General features: G+C 47.0%; 1 protein-coding gene across 4 annotated transcripts in view; it reads left to right on the top strand.

The window, feature by feature from the left end:
- The window catches only part of PCSK6 (proprotein convertase subtilisin/kexin type 6), a 106,618-nt gene that overhangs the window by 70,812 nt on the left and 23,756 nt on the right, over positions 1-12,050 (top strand). For all 4 annotated transcript variants that reach the window (XR_013979214.1, XM_080980337.1, XM_080980338.1 and 1 more), the window contains exons 12-14: positions 1,776-1,964; positions 6,534-6,670; positions 11,585-11,764. Coding sequence is in view for 3 of the 4 variants with exons in the window: in XM_080980337.1 (XP_080836463.1) it covers positions 1,776-1,964; positions 6,534-6,670; positions 11,585-11,764 (506 nt within the window). In the remaining variant the exon portion in view is untranslated. The remainder of the gene's footprint in view (positions 1-1,775; positions 1,965-6,533; positions 6,671-11,584; positions 11,765-12,050) is intronic.

Genomic DNA, 12,050 nt, shown 5'->3' with positions numbered 1-12,050 from the left:
AATAAATTAGACATTAACAACATGCTCCAGACCCTGTGCTGGGAGTTGGTTCATTGCTAGTGGGCGGTGACTGTGTAGGAGAGACGATGGTCTCTGAAAGCATGAAATCCTCGGCTGAACGAGATCCAAGACTGCTGTCGAGATTGGCTTCTCGCTTCAAGAAGGCTGTTAAGAGCAGTTGTAGGCTGACCCGTTTTTTTCTTGTGAACTAAAGTGGCAGTTCCAAGAACCAAGTCGTCAGCATCCCCACCTGACTAAGGTAGCATTCCCGGGGGCAGGCCAACATACAACTTGGTCTCATGGCACCAAATGCAGCCCCTTTGTTGAAGCTAAGCAGGTCATGGTCTGGTCTGTGCTTGGATGGGAGACCACCAGGGAACGCTGCCTATGTGACCTTGAGTTCCCTGATGGAAGAACAACAGGATATATATGCACTTACTAAATAAATACAAACACATTTTTAAAATCCTCTAGGCTGCAATACAAATTGTTAATGGAGCAGCATGTGGTGGAGTTTGGCTAACTACCAAAATGTGCTGGTCCCGTGGGTTACCTGAGAGGCGAGGTCCAAGTCCGGTCCGTGGTCAAAGGTGCAACGTGGAGGCAGTCCATAGTAGCTGAAGCTGGGTGCAGGGCAGGGAGTCAGGTGAAGTCAGGAACAGGCAGGCAAGCAGAGAGCCAGGGCAGGTCAGGAGCTCTGGCAGAAAAGCAGGACAGGGTTCAGACAGGAACTATCAACCAACAATATTGCTCCCACAACTTGGGACTGGGGCTGGCTGGCTTTTATCTGCCCCGAGGCATAGGGTGGCCTCGATCCTCTGATGACTCGCCTCTCCTGGCCTGGAGGCGAGCACTCCTCCTGCGGGAACTTAGTTCCCTCTGCCCTGAGCCTCTGTAGCTCAGGAGAGGCTGGAGGGTTACCGGACCCAGAGGCAATCTCCACTTCCTCTGACCGGGCTGAGAGTGGAGCACCTGCAGGCAATGGGTGCTCCATCACCTCAGGAGTCAGAGCAGACTCAGCACCTGAGGACCCAGCACAGGTGAGGACCCTTCCAGCTCATGCCCCAGCCCCGGCTCAGCTGGTTCTGGAGGCGGGGAATCCTGTGCAGGCTGGGATCCCTCGGGTTCAGCATCCGAGTCCGAATCCCAGGCCATCACACAAAATGTCTAAAGTGTTCCACTTTGACTTAGGGCAAGGCTGGGCAACCTGGGGCCCTCCCTTCCACATGTTTTTGGACTCCAATGCCCATGAGCCCCATCCATCATTGCCGTTAACCAGGGATGATGGGAGTTGTAGTTCGGCGTGATTTGGCAAGCAAGAACAAGTTCAGCTCCAGCTCAGAACAAATGCTGCAGGCTTCCTTGGCCAATGAAGGAAGAAAGGAAAGCATGGAGTCCATATTAAAGCTGTTTTTCCAGCAGAGAATTGGGAGATAGAAAGAGAAACTGGCAAACCACCAGAGCGGGGTGCCACCTCTCTAATGCACCTTGCCATGTATAAAACAGCTGGAAAAGATAATAGAAAGGGGCTGTCTAAATGAACGAAGGCTTGGAGCCCATTTCATAGGCTGGGGATGGGCAAACTGTAGCCTTTCTAGATATTGTTGGACTCCCATGCCCAGCTAGCATGGCCAGTAAGCAGGGATAATGGGCAATGCCATTCAGCAACATCTGGAGAGCCAAAGATTCCCCAGCCCTGATTTAGGGTAAACCTATTCTGTCAGGATTCTGGACTGCTGACCTCCAAAGGCTTCCCTTTATTTCCCGTTCTCTAGGTTCATCCCCACCAACAAGACGGTGCGGACGGCAACTCTAACTAACGCCTGTGTGGACCACCCTGACCATCACGTAGCCTATCTGGAGCACGTCATCGTGCGGGTTTCTATTGCACACCCGCGCCGGGGAGACCTGCAGATAAACCTCACCTCTCCTTCTGGTACGAAGTCCCAGCTCCTGGCTAGAAGGTAAGCTGTCACACAGATGCCCTCTTGAGAGTTTGTAGCCCGGCTGGACTGAGGTTGAAAAGGCATTCTGGGTCTGCTCCTCATGAATGCCAGTAGGTGGTACAGGGTGGGGAGAGCTTGGATTTTGCAGGTGGGATTGCAGCTCTACTAGGCCTGCCCATTCATAAGCCTATTTTGGCATTAAATGGTATGGATTGTATTCGGGGGGGGGGGGGTTATCAGAGGAGACCCATTGAAATTACCGTATTTTTCGCCCTATAAGACGCACTTTTTCCCCTCCAAAAATGAAGGGGAAATGTGTGTGCGTCTTATGGGGCGAATGCAGACTCCTTGGCTTCAGCGATAGCAACGCGAAGCCTCCGAAGCCTGCGCTCCGGAGGCTTTGCATTGCTTCCGCTGAAGCCAGGAGAGTCTGCTCTTTGAGGCTGGCGGTGGGGGAAAGCAGCGCTTCCCCCATCGCCAGCCCCAGAGGATGGGGGGCAGCGGGAAGGCGCGCGACGCCTTGCCGCTACTCTCCAACCCAGCTTCGAGGCTGGCGGTGGGGAAAGCAGCGCTTCCCCCATCACCAGCCCCAGAGGATGGGGGGCAGCAGGAAGGCGCACGACGCCTTGCCGCTACTCTCCAACCCGGGTTTGAGGCTGGCGGTGGGGAAAGCAGCGCTTCCCCCATTGCCAGCCCCAGAGGATGGGTGGCAGCAGGAAGGCGCGCGACGCCTTCCCGCTACTCTCCAACCCTCCTTTGGGCTTTTGCGGGAGATGGGGGAATTCCCCCACCTCCTCCAAAAGCAGGCAAAAGCCGCGCGCTCTTTAAAGGGGCTCCGCGGCTTCTACTGGCTTATCTACGAGGGGGGGGATTCCCCCACCTCCTAGAAAAGCCCGCAGGAGCCGCGCACCCTTTAAAGAGTGCGCCGCTCTTGGGGGCTTTTCCCCGAGGAGGGAGAAGGGACTGACTGGCCGTTTCAGTCCCTTCTCCCTCCTGGTCGAAAAGCCCGCAGGAGTCACGCGGGGCTCCTGTGGGCTTTTGCTGGAGGTGGGGGAATTCCGCCACCTCCTGCAAAAGCAGGGAGAAGGTCTTGGAGTAGCGCACAGGCTGCGTGCAGCTTGTCCACTGCTCCCAGAGCTGCGGGGGGGGGGGGGAATCTTATTTTTTCCCTTGATTTCCCCCCCTGAAAACTAGGTGCGTCCTATGGGCCGGTGCGTCCTATAGGGCGAAAAATACGGTAATGGACCTATGTTAGACCTGGCCATTAATTTCAATGTGTCTACTCTGAGTAGGTTGACTGCAACCCTATGTAAATAAATAATGTAAAAGCCTTCCCAAATTACTCAAAAGTTTAATAAATATATTATTATTACATTTATACCCCACCTTTCCACCAAGAAGCCCAGGGTGGTTCTCTCCCTCGCCATTTTATTCTTCACCCAGTGAGCTTCATGGCTGAATGGACATTTGAACCCTGGTCTCCCGTCACGCTAACCACTACACCACACGGTCTTTCTGCAGTTGTTTTTTTTTTTATGTTTTAATACTCTTTTCTTCATCTGTATTATTCACTGTATTCTGTTTCTGTATTTCATCTTTTATGCTGGTTTATTCTTTAGTGGTTTGCATTTTGTTGTCAAGCAGAGTTGTTTCAAGGTTAGAGATTGTGAGTTGGTTTCTGGGGGGAGTTCCTCAAAAAGCGGGGTAGACATTTTGCTCTTAAAAAAATAAAGAACCAGGCAAAGGATTGAGAGGGAGGAGAGTGGAACGTGACCTGCCCCAGCAAGACTGCAAGCCCATGAGCTTCTAAAAAAGACCTGGAGTGCGTGGGTTTATTTATTTCACTGAAAAGTATTTCTTAACATTAAAAAAAAAATTCTAAGCAATGTGCGATGACACAAAACATAAAAACACAAAAACAATTTAATTACAGTGAAAATGTTTTTTTAAAAAACCACACGAGTTCCAGTCTTATGCAGGAAAAGCCTGTGCAAAAACATACACACAGGTCCTGCCTTATGAACAAAATGTGTTCTCTGGAAATCATTCGTTAGGTGAGCGTTTGCATAATGAGTAAACAATTTCTGTTCACATAACAAGTCAACAATTTCCACTGATTCCTATTGATTCCTGGCCACAGAATCTGCAGTGTGTACAGTCATACCTCTGGTTGAAGTAGCTTCAGGTAAAGTATTTTCAGGTTGCGCTCCGCGGCGACCTGGAAGTAACGGAGCGCGTTACTTCCGGGTTTTGCTGCTCGTGCATGCGCAGACGCTCAAAATGATGTCACGCGCATGCGTGGAAGCGGCGAATCTTGAGACGCGCAGTCACGGGTTACGCTCTACTCAGGATTCGAATGGGGCTCCGGAATGGATCCCATTCACATCCAGAGGTACCACTGTACGTGTAAGGAGCTTTGGGTGCTAATTCCTTGTGTTCTGATAAATGAATATTTGCGTAGTGAGCATTCGTAAAGCAGGACACGTCTGCCTTTAAAATTCAGAGGTTTCTACACACACACACACACACACACACACACACACACCTCCATCTTCCATCTAAGCAAGCAAGAGGTGCCACAGTTCAAGAGCATCTTAGAGGCACTTGCTGGGCTGGTGAGGGGTGTGATGTTGAGGGAGGGGCTTGGCCTGGAGAGAATCTTGAAGGCCAAATAGAGAGTCTCAGAGGGCCACATGTGTGGCTCCCACACCTGATGTCCCTCACCCCTGCTGTATAGAGAGCAGGAAGCCAGGTGGTTGCTGGGAGATAGGCAAGGTAGCCATAAGGAGGTTGGGAACCAGACAGAAATCAGGGAGAACCTCCCTCCTGACCCCCGGAGGACAACAGTAGAACTACACCCTTTCTCCTCAAGGCTGAGGCTCTGGGGAAGAATCCCATGGCAGTTTCCTGGTGCCTCCAAGATCCGGTCCCCCCACCGAGGGCAATGTAATCAAGACCAGGTTGCACACTATGTCCACACTACACAAGGGTGGCTATAGGTAGCCACTGAAATCTACTGGCACTTAAGAGCTGGCGTTCAGCATTTTATTGATGCCTGCCCTCATTGGTCTCTACTTCCAGCTGCACCTGTTTTGCATATTTGCAACAGGCTTTTTGGCCATGCTGCTTTCTGCTTTCTCCCCTCCTATTAGCACTAGGTGATTTGGAAACCGGAGAGCCAGTAGGAAACAGTGCATTTTCAGGGAATTGCATGTCCCTCTGCCAGCTGCAACTTCACGTACCGTGAACACGAGCAGGAGGCCGTTACTGTCCTTTTGGATTTTCTTTTATAAAGATGCTGACAGGGCTTGTGTTGCCAAGTCAGGGTCTGCTAATCCGGAAAAGCAACTCATGCCCTCTAGATACAAGCTGCTCTATGGCAGCGGAGCTGAATCAAAACAGTTAAACATTCCAGGATGCATGCTGGCAGAAAGCAGCCGAGTGTGTCCAGAGACATGCATGCTGAAATAAGTGCTCGCCTAGATATCTTCTCCCACCCCACAACTCCTCCTCTCCAGTTTATTATGGCAGATATTAATTCATTGTTCTGTCGATGTATAAAAGGTTAAGGTAAAGGGACCCCTGACCATTAGGTCCAGTCGCGGATGACTCTGGGATTGTGGCGCTCATCTCGCTTTATTGGCCAAGGGAGCCGGCGTACAGCTTCCGGGTCATGTGGCCAGCATGACTAAGCCGCTTCTGGTGAACCAGAGCAGCGCATGGAAACACCGTTTACCTTTCCACTGGAGCGGTACCTATTTATCTACGTGCTTTCAAACTGCTAGGTTGACAGGAGCAGGGACCAAGCAACAGGAGCTCACCCCATTGCGGGGATTCGAACCGCCAACCTTCTGATCAGCAAGCCCTAGGCTTTGTGGTTTAACTCACAGTGCCACCCGCATCCCTCTGTTGATGTGTAGATGTTCGCAAATAATTCCTATTCCTTTGGTGCCAAAAAGGAGAGTTTTCAGGGTCAATGGCAAAGTCGAATTTGGAGTTCTGTTCCTAGCTTTAGTATAAATGGGTAGAATCCAACCAGTCCTACTTAGAGTAGGCATGGGGAACAGGGTCGGATTTAGGTTTGATGAGGCCCTAAGCTACTGAAGGTAATGGGGCCCTTTATATGTCCAGCTGTCCTTTGTCAACAACAAATTGTCGCTGTTTTTTGTGTTGAATATATGCTATATGGTAATTTATTGACCAGTCCATGCAGAATGTAGGCACCCTATATATAGAAATGAGCAAACCAGTGATATTTTAGGGAGCAGGCTAGCAGGCGGGGCCCATTACTTACATCATAGGAGCCTACACAACACAAAACACTGTTGCTATATGTAGGTTTTATTTTATTTGTTTTTTATCTTATATTTTGGAAATGTACATCCAGTTTCCCCCCCTTTAATTTTTTGGGGGCCCCCCAAGAGAATGGGGCCCTAAGCCATAGCTTGTTTAGCTTATACGTAAATCCGGCATTGATGGGGAACCTTCAGCCTGTGAGCCTAAATTAGGTGGTTGAACTAGATAGCCCACCAGTTCTCTTTGCCACCTCTTGGTGTGACCTCTTGGTGTTTGTCATCCTATTAACAGACAGCACGATGATTCTAGTAATGGTTTCAAGCACTGGGAGTTCATGACTGTCCACTGCTGGGGAGAAAGGGCTGCAGGAGAATGGACACTGGAAATCCAGGATAAGCCATACCATGTGCGAAACCCAGACATGCAAGGTAAGTGCCTCTGGATTGTGTCGTCTCTTGCAGTGAGAGGCCCAAATGTTTGGTGCAGGTGAGACATGTGACAGGCTGCCACCCTACAACTCCCTTCCCTCTTTTCTCACCCCACAGCCATGAAAGCATGAAAATCAGCACATAAAACTCAAGCTTCCCTGCAGTGTTTACATTGGCAATGTAGGGATTTCTTTTAATGCCTCTTGCGTGCTGTTTTTAGCTCTGGACGGGGCTGTTCTGTAGGTTGCGTCATACGGTATAGATCTATATTTATTTCTCGCCGACTGAAGCTTTGCAGTGTTAGAGAGAGATGACATATTAACAAGTGACGGTGTGTGTTTTTGTGCTTGGTACGCAGGCCTCTTCATTCCTTAGGAGTCGCTCCTTCTCCCTCTCCAAGATTTCTGGCCCCTAGTCTCTCCCCCAACCCCCAACCCATCCTGCTCCCGGTTAGAGTCATGAATGGTGTTCAGAAACATTTCCCCCCTGTTAATACAAGAGGAGACAGTGTTCTCAGGAACTGGCTGCAGTTTGGGCAAAACAGCATGAAATACCTCTGATACAAATGCCATTAAAAGGCCTCAAGTTGACTTTTAAACACTGAACAACGCATGTCAGGAGTCTGTGCCTTTACAGCAGGGTGTAAGGACAGGATTCTTGTCCTTTTCTTTCCTTGGTGTGATTCTGGGTCTACAAGCCTTGGCAGTGAAATAAAGGGGCACAATTTCCCCCCCCCCATGTGACCTTTGCTATAATTTTTCATTGAGGCTCTCACAGTTGACATACCAGCTTTAGCTTAGCTTTGTCGAAGGGCTGAGAATATTCAGGTTATTTGGGTGTAGAAATAAATGGCAGTGCTGCAGAGGGGAATATTGCCACCTGGACAAAGATGGGAGTCTTTGTCAACGTTTGGACACCAGGCACCATTTTGAATCAAGATGGCGGTCCAAAATGTGACTTCACCCTTCTTTTGGCATAGATTCTGCTGCTTCTGGATATATCCTTGCCAAACTTTGCATGAGGGTTTCCAAAATAGGGTGCAATGGTTTTCTTTGATGCTTGGGTGCTGGGTGCCATTTTAAATCAAGATGGCAGACCAAAACAAGACTTTGGCCTGATTTGGCCTGATTCTTGACGCGACAGTTCAAAATGCGCAAATTATGCTATTCATTTTAAAAACACATATTTTTTTTGGTTTATTCAAATTCCTGGGCTGCTCCTGGCACTCCCTGCCACTTGTAAATAAGTGGGAGAATTGTTATTATTGTTGATCATTGCTTTATCACTCTCCTTCTAAACCACCATCTGAAGGCAATTTGCACATCATATAATTTTAAAAAGTTAAACACAGAAAAACAACAAGCACATTTAAAACAAAACAGATGTGAAACTAAAAGACTAACATGGGGCAGAAGCTCCCTGTGATGTTCAAATGTGTGCCCTCACGCTTTCCATGACATTTTGCGATTCCATAACATAAATTTGATGGATTGAAAGTCATGATCATCTTGCACCCAACAGTGTTACATTTCTGCACTCGGTTTAAGCAAATCAGTGCAACGTAGTCTGTTTAATGCTGCACAGGCGATTTAAATGTGCCTGCTTTGCTGCTCTTCAATATTAACATTTTGTCGATCTGGAATGTGATGTTCCACCACCAAGAAGCACCCTGGAAGCAGGAGGACAGGTCTGGGCCAGGGCTGTAGCTCAGTGGTGGAGCATGCTTTGCATGCAGGAAGGTTTAGTCTCCAGAATCCCTAGGGTGGGCTGGGAGAGCTCCCCGTTTCCTAGTCTGCATTGTTGTGCCGGCTGCAAAGAAGTGGGATTGCACCAGGGACACACAACACACATTCTCTTCCAGCCACCTGTGGCCCTTCCCCAAGCATCTACCTGCTAGACTTGGAATGGTCCCGGTCCAAGATCTTGGAGAATTGTTGCCGGCCAGTGTGGACCATATTGAGCTAGTTGGAACAATCGTCTTACCTTTGTGTAAGGCGGCTTTCTTTGGAAAAGCGACAGCCAATGGTGCGGATGTGAGCCCCTTAAAGGAAAGGAGGGATAAATGGCGTACCTGCAACTTAAGTTATGTTCTGGGGATCACGCCTAAAGCCAAAATCGTGCATAGTCAAAATACATTGAGTGCAATGGTGGGTGGGATTGCCGAAGTCATTTTTTCCAGACGCCTGCCCTCTTTCCTCCTCCTTTTTAATTTTTTAAAATTATTCTGCCAGGCATGTCAACCTGAATGTGCGTAAGTTGCAGGCTTACTGTAAATAAATAAATAAAAATAATGCGCTCGTTGTGGGTGCTGCTTATGATCCCTGCACCCACTGGGAATGAGTTACTGCAGCTTCTTTTCTGAACGCTTCCCAACACATATTAACCACGGGAAGCAGCAATAAATCCCTGGGAACAGATTCCTCCTCATGCCCTTCCTGGAGCTTTTTAGAGCAAATTTGTTCTGTGCTCAGGTGGATTACTTCTAATGCCCTTGATATTTGTTTTTTTAATAAAACTCTCAAAGCCCACCCCATTCCTGAGCTTTCATTGGAAAGGCAACCCCCCTTTCCCCCCTTTTGCTTCTGTGATACCATTGCAGCACAATCCTAACCATGTCTGCTCAGAAGTAAGTCCTATTGAATTCAGTGGGGCTTTCTCCCAGGTAAAGTGGAGTTAGCATTGCGGACTTGAATCAGGCTGGTTGATACGTTTTAGGTTTTTTTCCTTTTAACAACAACAACAACAACATGCTTATGAAAAGAATGAGCAAAAAACAAGGAGTTGTACATGTTAGCAAATCTTTAGCCCCCTCTCCTGAGAATGATTTAGTGCTTCTGCTTCATAACAAATGTTTAAATGCTTGAGTAGCCAGCCTTTTTGAGGGCCATTTGTAAATCTTGGACACCAGTTCAAGTTGCAATCTTTACACTGGAGAAGGGTGACCGCACAGACTGACAAACTGTCTTCCAGGAAGTCCTGAAGTCACTCAAAACTCGTCTGGAATTCCTCCAATTAAAACAAAGCTTGCCAACCTTTGGGGGCACATTTGGAATTTTGAGAAAGCACTATGAGCACGTGTCACAAAATGGCTGCTGTGGGAGTATGAGAACACAAAATCTGGTGGGCACACTGGTGCTCACAAGCACCACGTTGGAGATCCCTCAGTTAGAAGACCATCAAAAGCAGACCAGCAGTTTTGATAGACAGCTTTTGGGCCACTACTGATCTTCCTCAGCAATGTACATCCGCCAGGGAATGAATTATATTTATGCTGTGGTGGAAGCGTTGAAGAATATGATTCACCCTTCTGTAGTTTTAAGCACTAAAGGCCATTCAACTGTCTCATAACTCTGCCACATCATTCTGAGGTATGTGTCAATGAGGTCTTAAAGGATGAAGGAGAAACTAAATTGTCAATCCCTGCATTCCCTTGTTATCTCAAAAAGTCACTTATGTGTACATTAGTTGCCTCATAACCAGTGTTGCTTGGGAAATGTTGGAAACAAAAAAATCAGTGCAGTTTTGAAAGGTTCAGTCCGCCATCTTGGTTCAAAATGGCATCCAGGTGTATCCAAACATAGATGAAAACCTGCTTCTTGACCTCAGGAAACATCATGCAATCTTTGGTTAGAGTATCTTAAGATACTCCAAATTGGTTCATTCCAAATGTGCATGGAATGAACCAAGAACTTTCCAAAACATATAGTAGACTTTTGTAATTTTCACACTTATTTAATTTGAATTGATGTTTCAACCACTTTATCTGAGCATTCAAACATTTCAAAAGAGTAACACATTTACCAAGATTTCATTAAGCACTCATTTCAAACGTAACTGCCAATTTCCTCTTCCACGTTCTCTTTTCAGAGTCATCAAGGATCAAATTCATTAAAACAGATCAACATCAGAATAGGATTAGTTCTAGCAAGACTTTTACACATCTCCCTTTTGGAGCGAATATTTACCTGAAATAGGGATCATTTTCACAAGAAATCACCCTTGAAATTAGGATGCAAAGCCGCCTTAATTTGCATAGGTGTTTTATCCATTTTAAGTAATTGTGTCCATTACAACCTTGTCAAATAATCCATTAGTAGGTGGTACCTGCGAGCATTTCCATCAGTTAAGGCAGATGACTGATTATTAACAGTTAATAGACTTAATGACCTGGATCATACATAATGCTAAGCGTTGATTCATTTAAGGCAGCCTTCCCCAACCTGGTGCCCTCCAGATGTTTTGGACTGTTAATTCCCATCATTCCTCACCATTGGCCATGCTGGCCTAGGATAATGAGAGTGTAATCCAAAACATCTGGAGGGCACCACATTGGGAAAAGCTGTTTAAAAAATTGCTTAAACCATGGTTTGTTTAACAAAGCATGAGTTAACCCATGACTTGTCCCACAGACCATCAAACAAACTATGGTTTGTTCCTCTAAACTTGAGTTGTTTTCCAGCTGCTCTTGCCTCATGCTTATTTTAAAAGACATCTGAAGGCAGCCCTGTTTAGGGAAGTTTTTAATATTTAATGCTGTATTGTTTTTAACACTCGATTGGGAGCCGCCCAGAGTGGCTGGGGAAACTCAGCCAGATGGGCAGGGTATAAATAATAAATTATTATTATTATTATTATTATTATTATTATTATTATTAGCTTGGTGAAAACCTGGGTTGGGGCGGCCAAGCAAGCCATAGTTAAGGAACAGTGCTAGGTTCACACTTCAATGCCAAGTAATCATTTTTAAAAAGTTGTAAGGTAACAACAAGCCGTGGTTTAAGATTGTGGTTTGTTGGGAGTAAACAAACCCCTGGACAGGGTCCAGACTATCATATAAACCATAGTTTAATGCACTGTTGCTTAGTGTTTATGTGCAAACCAGGGCAATATTTATGAATGCCGAATCTTTTGCAGGAAAGTTAAAAGAATGGAGCCTCATTTTATATGGAACAGCTGAGAGCCCATACTCCAATTCCAGCTCCCATCACTCCAGGTCAAGGATGCTAGAGATGCCATCTTCTGACATGGAAGCCTCAAAAGCGGCTTTCTTCCAAACTCAGATGGAGATACTGGAGGATGAAGAGGAATACACAGGTAAAGTGCCCAAATCCCATTTCTCTGTCTGTCCCTTCCTCCCTCCCCCACCTCAAACTCCACTTCCTTATGCAAACAACTGGAGCTGTCACTCCCCCCACCTTGGAAAAACTAGGAGATGGTTTGTAATCCAGTACACCAAGCCCTCCTATTGCCAAGTCCACCACAAGTACTATGAATGGAGATGGTGCTCCATTGACTTCCAAAAAATTTGACCCTATCCCAAACTCGTACAATGTTTTGTCCATTTCCTTTGGTGTTCAGCAAGTACAAGAATCGGTTCAGA

This window comes from Podarcis pityusensis (assembly GCF_964106645.2).
Source record: "Podarcis pityusensis genome assembly, chromosome: 14".
Taxonomy (NCBI): domain Eukaryota; kingdom Metazoa; phylum Chordata; class Lepidosauria; order Squamata; family Lacertidae; genus Podarcis; species Podarcis pityusensis.
The sequence above is the reverse complement of the archived record's forward strand: the minus strand, read 5'-3'. Positions and strand labels throughout refer to the sequence as shown.